Genomic DNA, 19371 nt, shown 5'->3' with positions numbered 1-19371 from the left:
AAATCTGTGGCCATGAATATATTTTTTAAATTTCTAAATCATCAAAGCAGCACATCCTTAGTTAAAAAAAATGTAATTAAAGATTTGCTGTGATTCACATTTCCCTCATGTGACCATGTGGGGATTTGACGTGTGTTGATCTGAGATGTATCCACACAGGCACAAACTGACCCAGGGGTTCAGAGCTTGATGCCAAAATCAGTCCGGCCAATACTTATGACACGGTTCAGATATTTCTCCTAAAATGAAAATTCACAAAGATCCCAGTATAAACTTTTAGTTCCAAAATAATCTCTGTCCTCGTCCAACAGAAACATCATCTGCATTAGTCGATGTATCTAACTCCTCAGCAAATCAAGAGCAATTACCAATGCATTAACCCCAGAAGTTGGACCCTCCACTTCTCTTCGGTGCCGATGAGAAGCACAGCAGCGTGTCATGCATTGTTTATGAATCCATCGATCCTAGACCCTCAACCTAAAGCACTTTGACTGCTCCATTTCGATTTAGAGCTGCAACACCTTGCCAGTTACATTCCAACCTCTGCCACCTGCTGTACAGGCCAGAAAAGTAAACGAGTTCTGGAGTTTTGGGGCAGAGATGGAGAAAGCCCTGTCCCCAAAACACTAAATCTTGACTAGGTTTGTAATGTGTTCCCTCTTTTTTGAACTTGTTAAAACTCTTGCTGCAGCATTTTGAACCAGTCGGAGACAGGATAATGAAAACGGAGTAAAAAATAATAAAACGAGTTGCATTAATCAAGACATGAGGATATCGGGTCATGTGCATAAATAAATATTAATTTGAAACATAAAACAGTATCTACAAAGATTATGACAAAACTGTACATTTAACATAAATATAAAGGAGAGAAAAGAAAATAATTGGGTGAAACAGTTTCTTCATGTCAAGCTACATGAGGTGTCTATAAATTGTTGAGTCTTTATATAATCTTTGAATTCACATAGAAATCCTGTGAAATTGGAGATACTGATTGCCAGTCTACGTTTATTGATGTGAAATTTACCTTACAGAATTATTTTATTTATAAGGAAGGCAATGTTATGAAGAGAGGAGAGGGGAGGGGAGGGGAGGGGAGGGAAGGGAAGGGAAGGGAAGGGGAGAGGAGAGGAGAGGGGACGGGAGGGAAGGGGAGAGGAGAGAAGAGGAGAGAGGAGGGAGGAGGGAGGAGAGGAGACAATGAAAGGCGGATGTTACGTCACTGATAAGCACCCCTCTCACCGTCTATCTTCCGCCTACAGTCGCTCGAACACTGGGTGACTCGCTCCCTGGATTCCCCTCCACACTCAACCCACTCCTGACTGTCACCGAGAGCCGAGCCGACGCTGCTCTCACAGGTAAACACCGCCGAATTCAACCGGGGGAAACGAACTCTGCGTTTGTTGAAACATGTCTGTGAACTCCTGCGCTCCAGCGGGCCTTGTTTACATCTCAATCCCCGGACTATACTGCGTGAGAGGCGGTGGAGCAGCGTGAGGGTGCGCTAAAGAGGGTGGCTCACTTAGTCAGCCATTAATATATATGTATATTATTGTTCGGGGACTAAATTAACGTTTGTTCTGCAGAACCTCAGTGAGTTTAATCTGTTAGCATCTCACAGTTTAACTCGTTGGTTTGGCTTTCCGTTACTTCGCTGCTTAGTACAAGGGCGAGCACGCTAGCCTGGAAGCTAATGTGGCTAACGGTAAGTTAGCCACATTTGCCGTGTGGTGTTTTACTTCGCTGCCGTCGTTTATTGCTTCGGTCTCGATGTCCAGCGACAAGCAAGCCGCGTTTTACCCGTTACCCCCTCCGACACCTACGTATTGTTATCAAAGCTGACTCTGAGTCACTGTGATACATTAGCCTAGCAAGATGTGTGTCACCCAGTTTTCTGCCTATTTTTAGCCTGCAACGGGCGGAATGTGAGCGTTAGTTTGGCTCACACCGGGGCCGGCTGGCTGACCGCCTTGCCCGGCTAACCTTGTTTTCTCTCCGGGTGATTATTCCTGCGATGTCTCTGGTTAACCCCGGTGCCAGTAAACTACAAGGATCTGTCAGCAGATCGGTGACGAGATTCGTTTTTGGGAGTGGGAGACAGGTCTGGCCAAACTATTAGTCCCTCCCAATTTAGATACCATAATGTGGATATGAAGAAACTGAAAGACCACCTGGACTTTATCAATGTGGACATGTCATTGCTGCTGCACAGCATTGCTATTAAACGTCTATGATGAATTGTATACCTGGGGATAAATGTCATTGTCATGCAAATTGGTTGGGTGATTTTAGGGGAAAAGAGACATCCATCAATTATCTATACTGCTTATCCTTTACAGGGTTGCAGGGGGAACTGGAGCCAATCCCAACTGACATTGGGTCTTAGACGGGTTGTACCCCATGACAGATACCTGCGTATATATATAAAGCATTGTGATGCCTGTCCTAAAAATCATATTCTCTCTAGACATAAGAAACATCAATGTTTGGTATAAGAAAATACTACTCAAATCAAAAATAACACTTCATCTTAAAACTATGACTCATATGCATTTCAGTAGCCTTGTTGATGTTTTGAAAAAGGAAGTAACCATATTTGGAGAAGCAAGGGATAAGTCTGAGTGCCTAAAAGGTTAGTTCACCCGAAAAGGAGAAAGCCAAATCCAATACAAAAAAGTAAATGTTGAACAATTCTTCAAACCGTAGAAAACACCATCATCCAGAGTGTCTGTAAACCCCGACATTCAAATTCAACGTGAATCATGGTAATTTACACCATGTTTTTAGCCCTAATGTCCTCCGCGATCCACACGCTAACGTAACAGGAGATTATGAGTGAATTTTCATTTTGGGTAAACTATCCCTTCGAGGACACTGCAAAGCCAACTTCATTTTTATGTAAGGTTTATGGTCAGGACATAACGGAAGAAGCCACTTGTATCCCTAAAAAGCATCACAGGAATGCCAGAGGTTTGCCAAAGACCCCCTTGCAATTGTGGGAAACGTGGACTGATGAAACAATGGTTGAAATGTTTAAGAAGAACATGCAAGACTATGTATGGAAGAAACCAAGCACTTCATACTAGAGTCTAGATACCTGGTCTGAGCCATTCGGGACCACCCGGGTTTGGCAAAGATTTCTAAATCTTAATGATATGGGGCTCTTGTCGGGTCGGCTTCAGTAACGTTTGCTGATTTGTTTACTTGTTTTTTTTTTTTAATCCTGCATGTTCCTGTAAAATATCAGGCATGGGTCTGGTTTGGACTCAAAAACAGAATGCCTGTTGGGCTTGGCTAATTTACTCTTGGTCTTGGAGGGTTTCATAATTTAAAAAATCACCAAACGCTTTATTATGACCGAAAAGTCCCATGTGGTATTGAGTGTCAATGTCTTTGTTTCCAAGCATCTCTGTTTCTGCCCATCCATACTCAAATAATATTTCCAATCTACTGTTTAAGCGTCTCTAAAACGCCCTAGTAGTGTGTATCCAAGGCAGAGTTGATGGATTTTCAAATGATAACGCTGTAGTATGGATGGAGCCTTAGTAGAATTTGGGTAGACATCCCTAAGAATATGCTGGAGCTGAAGTTGCTCTTTAGGGAGAATGGTCCAAAACTTCTGAACATTATGTTGCTCTGGTCCATGGATTCCCTAGCTCATGTTTGAGGTTATTGCTGTTAAAGGAGGTACGGCCAGATATTAATTCCAAGGGTGCACTTATTTTTTCCGCCGGTGTTTAATGGGTGTGTTTATATAAAGACTCTTAGGAGTACAAGTCTGTTATTAGCTTAAACAAATTGTATCTATCTCCAATAAATGCTAAGAGTTCACAAGGTATTCTCTTGTCATTGTATCTCTCAAAGTAAATACAAAATCTCAGTTTATTGTGTAGATTTTTTGTACGTTTATTTATTGCAGGTTGTCATGGGGTTTGGTATTTCAAGAGTTTTGTTTGTCCTAGAAAAAAAGATCAGATCATTAACGAAGTACAGTTAACTATATTTTAATATTTTATCTCTGTTAAAATGTGGCCGAGCAAGAGATGTATTCTAAAATGGAACTAAGTACTGTACTACTCACACTTCTTTAGAGGTTTTATATCTTGGTCTTTCAGACTAAGCTTTCTGTTGGACCTTCTCTGTAGTGATAATGCAGACTGCTTGGCTTCCTGTCAGCAACTGATTGTGACTGTTTCTTTTCCTCTTAAGAACATTGCTAGCCTCTATGATCATTTAGAGATTCCCTCCATTAGTACACAACGTCTGTGAGGTTAATGTAAATAAGCTTACCTCTTACGAACTCATATCTTTCCCCCTTTCTTTTTCACCCATGTATCACATTCCTCTACTCTTTCCCTCCTCCTTCTCTTTCCATTTCTCCAGTCTTTTTTCTCTCCTTAGATCACCCTAAAACCATCTTTCCAAATGAGTGACGGGGAGTGTGACTTCTTCTGCTTCTTCCGTTGCTGCTGAGTGCGCTTCTTACGAGCCTCATTCAGACGAGAAGGCAAGGTGACCCTGCAAGGCTACGCGATCAGGTGGAGAGGTGGGCAGAGAGGAGCAGGAAGGTGGGGCTTTAGAAAGAGCAATTTCAGTCTACTGGACCACTAGGATCTGACAGGTGGCCGGGCCGTCTACCTGTACTGGTGTTTGATTCAGTCGACTGGATGTCTGTGGACATGAACAGCCAGGCGTCGGACAGCAATGAGGAAGACTATGGGGTGAACTCTGAGGAGGATGATGATGATGATGACGATGGTGGAGAGGAGGACGATCAGGGTGACATGTTAAACTACTATGAGGGTGTTGCCGGTGATGTGGAGCAACAGGGCGCTGACTCCTTTGACCCAGAGGAGTACCATTTCACTTGTCTGAACTATAAGGAAAGTCAACGGATGCTCACGGAAGAGGTTAACACTGTGGCTGCTGCACTAAAGGTGAGTGAAGCTGAAAACTTAAAGCTGCACTATTGGCAAAAAAAGACAATTAAATAAAATATTCTTATGGTAGTAGAGTCTGACCCACTTATGGGTTGGCCAATATGAGCCTTTCACAGTCACATCAGCCTCTGCGCTTTTGTTTGCTGAAATGAAAACTTTTATGTTAAAGAATAAACATCACAGAAAAGTTAAGCATTTATGTTAACATCGTACGTTAGTTTTGATTTGCATTGGTATTTTGCTTCTGCCTGACACGCTGATAACCAACTGCTGTTCAACAATATTGTAAGGAGTAAGTGTGGGCATGGGGGTGGCTCAGGGAGCACGTCCAGCTGTACCAAGGGGCTATCAGGGCAGCTGATAGCTCCTGGCTGATAACATCCCTGGATATATAAAGGGAGCAGGAGAGCTGCCACTGAGGAGGGAGGAAACTTTATAAGACGAAGAGATAGAGAGCTGAACTGATCCAAGTTTCCCTACGCTGTCGTTCTATTTATTTTGCTTTTTGGAATTTATGGCAACGTCACGTGCCACACTGAGTAATGATATTCCAGAAATAACTCAAAACGAAGTATAAACAAATTTGTCAAAATTATTAATATTTTTTGCAATTCGACTAACTGTTCAAAACAACTATTGGTGCAGTTACCTTGCTTGGAGTGCTATGTTACCTTGCTTGCTAGTTTAGAATAAAACCGAACCAATGGTGAAGGCAGTCGGACTGTCCTCTCTTACAATTAGTGACCAGAGATGGAGGTGTCATCTCTGGTCTAAGGACAGTAGGTAGTTGGCACCGACACAGGTCCGAGTTGCTTGCCCCTGATGAAGAGATGTTTGCATGGTGAGTGACACTGCCTCTAGAGTATTTAAGGTGCAGGACCCCTCAAGTGCTTCTGTGAGTATGCAAGGTGTCACATCCCATAGTGAGACATCGAAAGGAATTCTAAGAAAGACAACCTCAGTTCTTTCCGTGGATTTACTCGTACTCAATTTCTTCTGTCTCTTCATGTAATCCCATAACGACTCTGATTTTGAGATCTGGGCTCTGTTAGGGCCAAACCATCGGATGCAGGTCTCCTTGTTATATGGTTGTGTGTTTCTTGTCAAGAGGCAGAATAAGTCTGGGACCAATCAGACATTGACTTCCCTGATGGTGATACACGATTTAGTGTGTTAAAAACTTATTTTTAACAGTACCATACACTGATCGTCACAAAATATTGAAAACGGCAATTGCTTTTAATGTTTTGGCTAATCAGTGTATGCACTATATTTGTGTATTGATGGTCACCGTTTTGGTTTGAGGTTGTGGTTGTATTAATATTCTCAGACTGATAGTTAAGCTAGTCTGACATTGATCCGATTACATACATTAATATTCATGGACTTTTCTTACTCTGGGGATGAAGGACAATCCTCATGAGGTTAAATCATTTAATAATATGGTATTTTATGCTAAACCATGTTTTGTTTTTTTAACTCTTGTTTACTTGGGCTAAATTTGGTCCTTGTACATACTGGCATTTAGTAACACTATACTTCACACTCTTAGTCGCACATACTAACACCTGGGAACAGCTCCGTCTTGTGATAGAAGCACTGAGCACCTCCCAGAAGAGCAAGTGTGTATTTTTCTTGATTGCAGTAGGTCAAAGAAGGAATTCCCTGTAGATGATATGCTTATTTAATGTTATCTACACCTTTAGCTTCCTGCCTCATATAATATACAGTGTACAGTAAAAGCTTTGAGACTACATGAGCTGAGCAACAGTGAAATCGATGCCTAAACTACATTTCTGTTTTCTTGGCTAATTATTGACAGAGATTGGGTGTGTATAATATATTGAGGAATTTTGTCTTATTACGACTTGCTAGATATCAATAAACAAAATAACAGGCAGATATTTACATTTTAGAGTCTATATTTTATTCATTGTAATGGCAGCACAGATTTCCACTGATACGTTGTCTTTTTGTGAAATAATCAAATTAAATTGCTATTAAGTTATTGTTCAATAGCCAAGATAAACATCAGAAAATTGGAAATGTACCAATACCATTTTTCCTTCCTGATACTGATTCTGATCCCGGCTGATGTTGAGTATGGATCCTATACCAATGCATTTACAAAATTGTATGTTGTAGTTGTAACATTTTCATAATGTATTTTAATAGCTACATGCTACTTAACCCTAATGCAGGGGTGTCCAAACTACGGCCCGCGGGCCATCTGCGGCCCGCAATCCATTTTAAATTGGCCAGCCTAAAAAAAAAATATATAATAATAATTTACTAACAATTACTAACAATTTAGTAGCACTTAAATGACACTTCATTATAGCACTATGTAGTTTCGCTCTATTTTTGAAGAAATCGTACTTTCTTGATTCTTGTTGTTCTGGGTTTGTACCCTTGAATGCACTTATTGTAAGTCGCTTTGGATAAAAGCGTCAGCTTAATGAGATGGACTATGGCCCACTGTATTGCAGCTGTCCCTATGAACGCCGCCAACCCCCCCCCCCCCCTGTCAAAAGTCCGCTCCAGGGCAGGGGGGAGTGGCGGCGTGAGTGTCCCGGACCTTCGTATTTTTTCTATATGTGGCCCTCGGGATAAAAAGTTTGGACACCCCTGCCCTAATGCTATACACTGCCGGAAATCACTTCTTCTTTGCCACTCTAAAAAACAGTGCTTTCCAGAGGCAGTATGGCGCAATAGATGTTTTGGAGTGTTGACGACTCAATTTTCCAGGAAGAAAAAAAATGAAATTTCATCTGGGCGTAACTCTTTGAAAACATGTCTGATCGGAAAAAAGATTCACATGCTCACAGATGCCCAACCCAATGCTGGAATCGGATCATCTTAAAAAATACATAACTTTAACAGTGTTTGCAGCAGGGTCATGATCCTGATGTATTTCCTGCTCATCAGAAGTAGTGCCAGCTTGTATCCATTACAGTAAGAACAAGCAGACTGGGCAGCTGAGTGCAGATTAGCTGACTATAAATGCAGCCAAGTGACTTATCTGGGAGTGAAGCAACATGTAATTGCCCTGACCTAAATGTCATTTGAAGCAGCTTCATAGTCTCTTTGTCTCTCTGACTTTGTTGTGTCTCTGTCCCTCAGGTTTTGCCAGCGGTAGCAAAACTGATCCTGGTGCACTTTCACTGGCAGGTTTCACAAGTACACGACAGGTATGTCTCTTCTGTTCTTCCCCATTCCTGCCTCTTGGTTTTTCATCACCTGCTCGCTGCTTCTTTCTTCCCTTTTCTTGTGAGCCTCTCTCTCTTTTCTTGTACTTCCTTTTAGTCACCTGCGTTACTTTGCTATCTTCCTGTCTGTTATTCCCATCTGCAACTACTTTATTTAGTCATATTCAAGGTTCTCATCGTTCGGTCTTATGTTTTGTCTGATCTTTCTCTCTCCCCGTCATTCTTCTGCGCTGCAGCTTTAACTGGTTCGGTGTCTCATCCTTCTATGACTGATTGTTCTGTTTGTGTTCCCCCACAGATTTAAGTCCAACTCGTCCCTGATGTTGTCAGATGCTCTGGTCCAGCCCAGCACAACCTGCAGATCAGTCCCTGTGAGTAACGGATCAGATTGGATAAATCAGGACTCCTTAATAGACTTGACCAAAAATAACGCGCACTTGCTTTGGTCTTACACGTCATATTTTTTATATCTTTCATATATTTTGTGGACAAAGATATAACCAACGTATCGCTTGAGGCATTCACAAGTATTGGTATAAAATCCATAATGAAGGAGTACACTTCTACATTGCCGCAGTTTATACCTTTTTTTTATATGTATTGGTTTCTTATTGATTAGCTGCTCTTCACTTATATGCATGAAAGGTTTTCTGGGTGTTGTAATGTTATATGTAATTTTATATAGTTTTCTAATTCAGATATCCTTATTCACTGTCAAAATAGACAGTGAGAGCTGAGAATGCAAAGTAGCATTATTTTGTGTATTGTAGACAAAGTAATTTGTTGATTTATAAAAATATACTCACTTAAGAGAGTAGAGAGAATAATACATTGATGCAATAATAGTTTCCCCTGCGGTTTTGATATGTTGCATGATTGATTCTATTTAGAAGGTTTTATATGGCATTCAAATTTGTTGCGAGTGCTTCAGATGTCATTTCCCTGTTACCTTTTTGAGTATATCATTCCATTTCACATGTAACATGCATGTCAAAGAGCTTGTGTGTAGACCCTTACAATTTCTTTAGTGCAGGGTGTTTGTGTGTGTGTTTGCTGGTGTGTTGATGATTTATATATCTGTGTTTTCAGGCCCCTCAGTCCCTCCAGTGTGGCGTGTGTCTACAGGCCGTACGTAGAGAATCCCTGTTGGCACTGCCCTGTCAGCACTCCTTCTGCAAAGGATGCTGGGAGCAGCACTGCACTGTTTTGGTCAAAGACGGCATAGGAGTGGGTGAGTAGTGTGTCTGTGTGTGTAGTCTTTAAAGCTGGTATTAAAGTGGTTGAGTCACATTTTGATCTAAGATCCCCAGTGACTGCTTGTGTGTGTGTGTGTGTTGTGTTTATCCGCTCAGGGTTTCAGCTTCTGACGTTTATCTCAGTTTCTGCTTTCCTGCCAGACCAGCAGGGTTTGCAGATTGCTATTTGATTTAACAAATCGGGCTTCCCTAAATCAATCACTGAATTATCCTGTGTGATACATGTCTGTGCACATGTCCTCAATTGTGTGTCTTTTCACGTTTGTGTTTAAATTTCAAGAGTTGTTGTGACTTTAAAGACATGGAAGATGTAATAGGATGAGTTTTTTTTTTTTCGTTATTAATTTTACCAGGCAGGCCCACTCCTTCAGTATCCTTATGACAAACAAAAAAAAAAACACAAGTGTTTGTGAATATGGCCCCTTTCCACTGATCAAAAAACCCACTAACATCTGACTTTTGTCTGCAATGGGAATGGATACGATCAGTATTCAAGTCCAGGTGAACAGACTCTGCGGTAGACACAGGTTTTTATAGACTCCAGCTTTGATTGGCAGTGATGGAAACATGACACCTAGGTGAACATGCCGATTTGGCAAGACGGCGAGGTGAGGGAGCCCCTCTGTTTTGGTTGTGTTCATGATGTCGAACATTACACAACCGAAAACTCCTCTACTGGTGATGGAGTTAATCGCCTTTGTTACGGTCACCACTTTCTCACCGAGATATTTGTTTGGTTTTTAGTTAGAAGGGTCATCAATCACTTCCTGGCAGTGAATCCAGCGGGAATCATCTGCTGTGTTCACACATCAACTTCACTATCAGCTGGACGAAGGATGCATTTATGATGACAGAATCACTTTCTAGGTCATAGTAACTCTAGAAAACATGACACCTCACACACACACGTCTACAGAGGAACTTTCTCAGTCACAGATGGATTTTAAATCAGGAGTGTAGTTTATTTGTTGCTTTGTGTGTATGGGCTGCTTCTCCAACATTCAGGGACTCCCGGCTGTTCATAATAAACTGTGTGTTTTTAGGTATCTCGTGTATGGCTCAGGAATGCTCCCTGCAGATGCCTGAAGACTTTGTCCTGCCGCTGCTGCCGGGAGAGGAGCTGAAGGACAAATATAGACGCTACCTCTTCAGAGACTACGTTGAGGTGTGTGTCTGTGTGTGTGCTGAAGCTCTTCGCTCAGATGCTGCATCACATTCTGCATGTGTAGCAAATGAGACTTCAGAGACATGTGAAGAGGGAGAGAGAAAAACTCAGTGAGCCCTTGCGTTTCCATTAGTTACTCTTTTAATCTTTTTATGCAGCAGTTAATCTGAGTCATCTCTCTCTCACACGCTGAACTGTCCATCAGCTGGGTTCTCATCTAAATATATCTTAAGTTATTAAGCATGTTATGATATCTCATATTAGACATTTGCATTTTCTTGATGGATCATTCACCCAAATTACAAAGAAATACCTTCTTGATGATCCTTGATTGTTGTTGATGCTCAAAATGTTAAATGTAAAAAGTTACATTTACACCTCTTTCCAGTAAGAAAGAGGTGTCAATCCACAGAACCCAGTTCAATCTTCATTCGATTGATGTCAATTGTGAAATTATACTTTTTCAATGCTAAAGTTGAAGGTAATTTACAACTTCATGCTCAGTTGGATTGAGAGTTATACAGGACATCTGAATGGTTCATCTCCATTTTGACACTCTTTATGTTTTACCCAACTTACCTCACACGTCTTGGTCTCTTTCTCTGACCTGCAGACTCACTTCCAGTTGCAGTTGTGTCCAGGTGCAGACTGTCCCATCGTCATCAAGGTGCAGGAGCCCCGGGCGCGCAGGGTGCAGTGTAGTCGCTGCAGTGAAGTCTTCTGGTAGGAGACACGCACACGTGTTGTTGAACTATTACTGTTGGCCGCTATTCATCTAATTCAGAGTCAATCGAGTGATTCTGTGCTATGGACTTTTGCAAGTCCCATGCTGGCATTTTAATGTTCTTCTTGTATAAATGTTATACTGTTGCATATTTGCACAATAGGGCTTAGAATTTTTTTTACATTTGAGTTTACCATGGGACTGTAAATGTGTAAATATCCCCACAAACGTTGATGATTTAAATCTGACTCTGTTCACAGTTTTAAATGCCGTCAGATGTACCATGCGCCCACAGACTGTGCAACAATCCGAAAATGGCTGACCAAGTGTGCGGACGACTCAGAGACCGCAAACTACATCAGCGCACACACTAAAGATGTATGATGGAACTGCATGTGAACACACACACACAAACATACAGGCAAATACATACTGTAGCTTCTGTTACTCGAACACGCTTGCAAACACATTCACATTGCCATACAGTACCTTACAGTTTCATTTCCCTTACAGTCCTCTGCTGCACAGATTGAAATCATAATCATAATAATTTGCATTTTTTTCCTAGTGTCCAAAGTGCAATATCTGCATTGAGAAGAACGGAGGGTGCAATCACATGGTGAGTCGGAGCTGAAAATCACACTTTCTCAGAACACAGGACACACAAAAATTATATTTAGATTCTGAGAGCTGAAGTCCTCCACTCTCATAGTTGGAAACATCACTGGGTAGATACACTTTGCCTGTTGTTCGTTTATTACCTCCACCAAGGTTGTTTAGTTTTCCCATGCGTCTTGTTTGTACTGTATTAATTTATCAAACTTGCTGGAGTGAATGAGTCAGGGAAGAACATGTGATATGTTGGTGCTGGGATGATTTACAATGAGAAAATTCAGTGATTTTTCACAACACGATGCATTTTTCTTGAAATAAATTGTGGATCTTGATGTTAAACACACTGTTTGGCCTTGGTGGAGGTGTGGACTCTACTGAGTGCTTGTCTTTTATATTTTTCATAGCCTCTAAATGTGTTAAATCAAGCACTAAATAGTTTTGTATAAAAACATTGAGATGTCACTTTGTTCAGCTTCATTCAAAGTGTGAAAGTCAATGATTGTTAAATCAAGTTTCCAGCTCACCAATATAACTTCCTTTTATGTCTGTCTCTTTCAGCAATGCTCCAAGTGCAAACACGGTAAGTAGTTTGTCTTTGACACCAACTGCAGGAGCCAGTGAAGCATGAACTTGCTCTTATGAGACACTTTGCATCAACATAGTGGCAAAAATACATCACATCACAATAAAATAGCCATGAGTTAAAAGGAGAAGAATTACTGCACTTCCAAGAAGTTCCAAGTGAAAGATAAAACTTGGTTAGAATTAAAAAATCATGAATCCAGTTAAACCTAATTGGTTTGTCATCTGGAGTAAATACTTTATCAAACAGTCAATATCATCCAATTTGTATCACTTTTAGACGTGAGAATTCAGCTGAGCCTTTATTCAACTAATATACAGTAAACAAGATGTCACCTACTGAACATGATGTGTGATACATGTTTGTAGTTGTGAGTCCACACGTATGTTTTGTGTCTCCTTAGACTTCTGCTGGATGTGTCTTGGTGACTGGAAGACTCATGGCAGTGAATACTATGAGTGCAGCCGCTACAAAGAAAACCCTGATATAGTCAACCAGAGCCAGCAGGCTCAGGCCAGAGAGGCCCTCAAGAAATACCTCTTCTACTTTGAAAGGGTGAGTTTTTTTGTATTCTTGTTTATTTTTAATTCTAATAACAAATAAAATATATAAAAAACCAGCATGCTCAGGAAAAATCTTCCTTGATAAAACTTGATATGGAAACTTGAACACAGATTTTCTCCCTTTGCAGACCAACACTAAAAACGTTTGCCATTGCTTTTTTTTTTCTGTATAAAATCTGAGACCCTAACCTTTGGACTAGAGGAGGATTAAAGATTTCCTCCTGCACTTTCATAGAAACTTGCCTCTACATCCGCAAGAAGAATATCTTTATTAATATTTCCATTCTCTTTTTCCACAAGTGGGAGAATCATAACAAGTCTCTGCAGTTGGAGGCTCAGACGTACCAGAGAATCCAGGAGAAGATCCAGGAGAGAGTGATGAACAACCTGGGAACCTGGATCGACTGGCAGTACCTGCATAATGCTGCAAAGCTACTGGCTAAGGTGCTTCCACAGTAGAGAATGGCTGTGTGTGTCCTTGTTCTGTAGTTAGTGAGTGATGTGGGGAAAGGAGACCTGGTGTTTGAGAGATGGCAGAAAGACGGGTGCACATGGTACACAAGAAATATCAAGTTTAACTTTTGTATGGAATTTAGTTTGGAACTTTTTATTCTATCAAACCATCAAGATACTCTTAAGTAAGTAAATAACAGGTCTGTTTAAAGTAAAATCTTTAATCTTTCAGAAAGAAAAAAGAGCTATGAGACTAATGGCTTACTGTTTGGTGCCATTACTGTGTGTGTGTACTGTGTCAGAGTATTTCATTGAAGACACACAACACACAGGCATAAATAAGTGCCACAAAATGTTAATCATTTTTCAGAACTTGTTTGAGGAAGTTGTTTGGTTGTGAAAGATTTTGGAAAAACAAATGTCTTTAGATTCACTTTCTCTTTGAGAAGTAAAGTGAAGATCAATGTCATGTTTCACTTAAACACGACATTCTTACCCGAGGTTTAATATTAACCATTTAATTAGATATTCACACGTGAAACCATGTTGAGATATTGTTTAAGGGGCTTCACTTAATTTTGACCCTGTCTTTGAATGAACTTGTCTTTTGTGTCTATTTGTTTGCAGTGTCGCTACACACTGCAGTATACGTACCCCTACGCCTACTACATGGAGTCTGGCCCACGCAAAAAACTGGTGAGAGACAAACCCCTCCCCCCCGTTGTATATGCATAACTTATATTACAATGTGTTGACTGTACTAGCCGTATCCAGACTGGTGATGGTTTTATCTCGCAGTTTTGTTTGTGTTTTTGTTCAATAATATTCTGTCTTTTATCACCTAGTTTTTCTCAGTCTGGGAATTGATTGATTATTTCGCCTGATAGTCATATTTTTATCTTGTCCCCTGCAGTTCGAGTACCAACAGGCTCAGCTGGAAGCAGAGATAGAAAACCTGTCGTGGAAGGTGGAGCGAGCCGACACCTATGAGAGAGGAGTATTGAGTGGCGAGGCGGATATCAGCTCCAGTGACCGAGGGGTAAGGGACGACAACTTACATTAACTATGGTTCTGTTTTATATTGATTCTGTCGGCGATCAATCGTCTTTTTAGTACTAGAGAGAACCTACCACTGTTTTGTGGGAAGTCGAGGTTTTGGGTAACGGTTAAAAATCACCTAAACGTAGATAAAACCAGTTGTTTCTTTAAATTACTTCAAAGAAATCAAAGCTACATTGGGTCATTTTTTATTATTGGTGAGGATAATTCACAGGGCCAGCTGTTGCAGTGAATAACCATTGTAGAGCCTGGCTATTAGGCCAATTTATTGCTTTTATTCATTCTGGGATAACAGGGAAGCTAATGGAGCTCTGTGGCCCAGAGTTATAAGATCAGTAACTGTTCTGGTCTTTTTGTGGAATGCATTAATGATGAGTTATAATTCAACTACAGTGAAGGATTTTCTGTTTCTTTCAGGATCTGGAGAATCAGATGCACATTGCTGAGCAGAGGCGACGCACGCTGCTGAAGGATTTCCACGACACATGAAGCCCCATCGCGACTGCAAAGCACCAGCATCTCCCTCCCTCCCTCCTTCCGTACTTCCTTACTTCCTCGCCCACCTACCTTTTGCTTCTTTCAGTGACCATCTCTCGGTGCATTCGTACTGACCCCTTCCCTTTTGTTTCTTTACACTCGCTCATTTGCTTCTCACTTTCTGTCTTTCTCTCCCCTCACTCCTATTATGCTGCAGGGTCACAGAATGGCACGATTGTATCTCAACCTTCCTCCTCTCGTCCTCATCCTCATTAACACGTTTTGACTTCGGAGCATCACATTCACCGTGGTTACACTTGTTGCAGCTTTTCCGAGCTGATGGCTAAGGGCAAATTTTGAGGTTTTCCGCAAGTGTGTGAAAACAGTGGGCATGCTTTAATTTCACATTAAGCATTTAGACGCTGATATGAGCAGCTAAAAGCAACATGTTGCTTGTTTGTTCTCCGTGATTATTCCTGTTATGCTGGAATAATACATAGAGAGAGAGAGAAAGCTAATACAACTGCTTTCGTTATTCAGCAGATGAAGTTCTGGGAGAAATAACATTATTATTTTTCTTTAGAGAGATGTTGCTGATTGTCGGCCTGCATTTGGTGGTTTTATATAGACAATCGTGACTAGCAGGCCCTTGTTGGTAGTTGTAACTGTAGAACTTAATCGTTGGGTCAGAACACAAAGCTGCAATACTGAAATCTACACGCATTGTAAGTCACTTTTCCTCTGCTGAACTTAAACAGTTGTTGAAATAATCCCAGATTAAATGTGTCGCTGCCACAGATTAATAGGCTACATCCATACCACGACAGTTTTTGTTTGAAAACGCATCAAATTAGCTGTGGATTCACCTGGCGTCCACTCTGCTCTGGACTTTTTAGAGCCGATAAAACTGAGAACTTTTGAAACACTGCTGGCCAAGTTTTAATTTGAACACTAAGGACAGGCAGAAACAGCGATATTTGGAAACGACGACAGAGACACTCACAGCCTCTTGCTGACTGGGTCTTTTCGGTCTCGATATAGCCTTCACTGATATGTATATGCATACATGTTATGGCAGTCTCCTATCAAGTGACCCACTTCTGGAGGAAGACTGGAGCAAGATGGCTACCATGATACTATTGCTGACATGCATAGGAGTCATGCTATTATTTGAGCACTTGCCGTGTTCCCCGTCACCCACATGCCCAGTAGCATGGACAAGGCTTAAAACTAATGCGGAGCCAAAATGCTAGAGATCATTTTAACCGTAGTAGTATGGATGAAGCCGTAGACATGAACTTGGTGTGTTTGTGTGGAAAAAAAAAGACTTTGTGGTCCAACATATTCCCACATACAAAATACAGTGTTTTCCTGACGTATGATGCATGTTCATATGTACAAGATGTTATAGAATAAGATGAATGTGTGTTATCTCCTTCTTTTTTTTTTTTGATTTTGTCGCCAGTGTTTTCATTATAAGCACACCTCCCTCCCTTGGTTATGAGGTGCTCCAGCCACGACTGGCAGCATACAGTTGCTAGTCAATATTAACTAAGTAAAACTACTGAATTCATGTCTCTTTACGTTCTTGTGCTGGTGCTTGATCGTGTTCAGCTGATGTCGAAACGAGCGAGAGCCTGAGCCCCTCCATTAAATACTAGCACCTCTGCTGATCAGACGATGAAGTTATTTTGAAGCAGCAAGTGTAATCTCAGCCTTTCACTTAACGCACGCTACAGCACCACCCACTGACACCAACACAGCATGCACATATCGACACACTCGTGCTCAAGCACTGAGCTGCAGAAAATATAATGTCACCTGGTAATTTTCCTCCCCCCCCCCCTTCATCTCATGCTCTCCTCTCGTTTTCTTTACATTCAGCCCCTCCTCATTTTATTTTTGCTCTATACTTTCTCTTTTCTTCCTGCCCACATTGTTCACCTTTCTTCTGGAAAATGGCTGTTGATAGATAGATCGTTTAAAAAAAGGAATAAAAAAATACAAAAAAATTGCTGTAATTTTCAACGGTTGTACATTAATACAGAAATAGAGTTACTGAAAGTTTTTAAAACCGGACCTTGTGTCTTGTGTCTTCATTATACACTCACACACACAACCTAACATGTAATCGGGCTATTGTCTAAAGGGTTTTCTTCATTTAAAAAAAAAAAAAACAATTCCAGGATTAAATGTGATGAGTTCAACGACAACTTAACAGGAGGCTCTTAGAATTTGAATAACAACATAACAAAACAACCTTGACTCTAATTTTTTTTAGATAGAATTCCACTGAGATGTATTATTAGTAATTATGAGCTTCACATAATTGATTTGATATTCCCTGACTTTTAATTGATAATATAATGTTGATCGAGAAGTTGTAGGAATCAACGCCACACGGAAGCACTGTCATAGTCCTAGCGTTTGTTTTCACCCCTGTCCATTGGTTTTCTTGTAAGCAAGGTTTTGCAGGAACAATTGGACAGATTACCACAAAACATGCTGGAAGGAAGTGGTGATCAGAGAAGAACCCATTACATTGGTGCAGATCTGATGATGGAGGGGATTTTTATTTTTGGCATGTTAAGCGGAAAGATATTCATTAGTTTGCAATTAAGTGCAGATCCAAATCAAAATGGTTTCATAAGGGGACTATATGGTCTTGGTGGGGGTATACACTTACATTGACATGAAATTTTCTATTATACAACCGAGCCCTGTAAGTACTCAATGTGCGGCTCATTGATTATACGGACGACTTGTGTATATCTGAGTCTCAAGCATCTTTGCTGCAAATGTGGATTAAAAAAAAGAAGTGTGCTGACTTACTCTATTCCTACCCTCAGTTTATCATTGATTAGTCACTGAGTAGCTTTAATTTAAAATGTTGAAAGTAGTCCTAACGTTGAATTAAGTAACTTAAAGGAAGTAATTGGATTTCCTAAAAGTCTCTAGAACCATTTTGATGCTTCTCAACACTCACTGCAATGTGAACACATGCTGCAGACACCCACGTCACCTCTGACCTTATCATATTAGCAGCTCGTCTAATGCAGGTCCCATTTGTGCATCTGCTACAGCCTTATATAGTTAGGAGTGATTGTGTGCCAACACAGTATTAACTGCCCCATTGCACTGCCCCAGCTTTACGCATGTGACCCACTTTCACCTTCATACTGTAGCATGGAGTGTGTGGGGGGGACTGCACCTTCAAGTGTCTATCCCATGCCTCCATGAAACAGCTGCATGGAGCTAAGAGAACAATTAAAAATGGGGCACATTTTGCATTTCTGACATCATCTCGCCAACCCCTTAAAAATCACCTGCAAAGTATAATGCACTTTTTGGAGTAGTCATATATTTTTAACCTCAAACAAAGTAAAAAATGTGACGTCAACATTTTGGCTGCTTCGTTTTAAACCTATATATCATAATTTTGTAGATCTTTTGTAAATCTGCACCTGTAAACCAGACACCAATAAAAATGCATTTTCTAATAATCGAGCAATCAATAAAAATAAGACAATGACACATTGGAGTGTGTGGAGCAAGTGTCCTTGCAACCTCAAGCCAACAATACATGTCTTAAAGTAGTACTAGCAGCAGTATTACTGTAGTATAAAACCACAGTACAAAACACTTAACAAATCTATAAAAACATTAACTAGGGCTAAGTTGTAGCCAAGCACATGTCTCTGTGTTGCATGTGTTTTGCGCACTGCAGGAAGGACAAACACTTGTCGCGAAACTTCCTGCGCCCGTTTCGCGATGGCGATCCTTTCCTGCTCAAGGCCTCAATACTTCTCCGAGTCCGTTGCGGACTGACGGACGGACAGATCGGACGGACCCTTTTTGATTTATAGTTCTACGAGCCTTTTTGTTGTGAAAACAATTCACCGCCAGAACAGTAGATGGCGCAACTGAAGTCGAGCTTAGAGAAGCCTACCTCATGAGGTATATAGAAGAAGTCCACGCTGGTTTATTTACGTCCTCCCGGCTCCTCACATACAGTGAACGATGGCAACTAACAGAAAAAGGATGTTGATGACGCGACAGTTTTTGCTGAATAAAGTGACACCCAGCGGGTCAAAATGCTTTTGTTATCGTGTCTTAGCGCAGCGGTTCCCCGGTCTTGTTTCCAAACTGCGTTGCTAATTCAACAGCTGCAACAGCTTGAAGCTACACGGAGGCAGCTAGCCCCCCCCCAGCTTCCACACACAGTCAGCAGGGACACCCGATACTAACTACTCCCAAGTGTTTGCTTATAACCTGACGGTGTTTGAGAAACAGTGTCATGACAGCCTTGGGATTAAAGTCAGCGGGT

The 19371-nt window shown here is 41.0% G+C and overlaps 1 protein-coding gene across 1 annotated transcript; it reads left to right on the top strand.

The window, feature by feature from the left end:
- Window positions 1-1196: 1196 nt before the first annotated feature.
- Window positions 1197-17123, top strand: arih2 (ariadne homolog 2 (Drosophila)). Its single transcript, XM_053424797.1, has 15 exons — window positions 1197-1358; window positions 4384-4937; window positions 8064-8131; window positions 8448-8520; window positions 9239-9380; window positions 10449-10570; window positions 11184-11293; window positions 11555-11672; window positions 11863-11913; window positions 12468-12489; window positions 12896-13047; window positions 13356-13499; window positions 14136-14204; window positions 14422-14547; window positions 14985-17123. The coding sequence occupies exons 2-15, from the start codon at window positions 4668-4670 to the stop codon at window positions 15054-15056; spliced, it is 1539 nt and encodes a 512-aa protein (XP_053280772.1). The 5' UTR covers window positions 1197-1358; window positions 4384-4667; the 3' UTR covers window positions 15057-17123.
- Window positions 17124-19371: the final 2248 nt, after the last annotated feature.

This window comes from Pleuronectes platessa, chromosome 6, assembly GCF_947347685.1.
Source record: "Pleuronectes platessa chromosome 6, fPlePla1.1, whole genome shotgun sequence".
NCBI lineage: Eukaryota > Metazoa > Chordata > Actinopteri > Pleuronectiformes > Pleuronectidae > Pleuronectes > Pleuronectes platessa.
This window is presented reverse-complemented; position numbering and strand designations above follow the sequence as displayed.

Bases quoted from the DNA above. Each gene is read 5' to 3' on its own strand.
- arih2 (XM_053424797.1), top strand. From the start codon at position 4,668: ATGTCTGTGGACATGAACAGCCAGGCGTCGGACAGCAATGAGGAAGAC. The intron at 8,132-8,447 runs GTATGTCTCTTC...GTTCCCCCACAG, and splicing joins GTTTCACAAGTACACGACAG to ATTTAAGTCCAACTCGTCCC. The intron at 13,048-13,355 runs GTGAGTTTTTTT...TTTTTCCACAAG, and splicing joins ACCTCTTCTACTTTGAAAGG to TGGGAGAATCATAACAAGTC.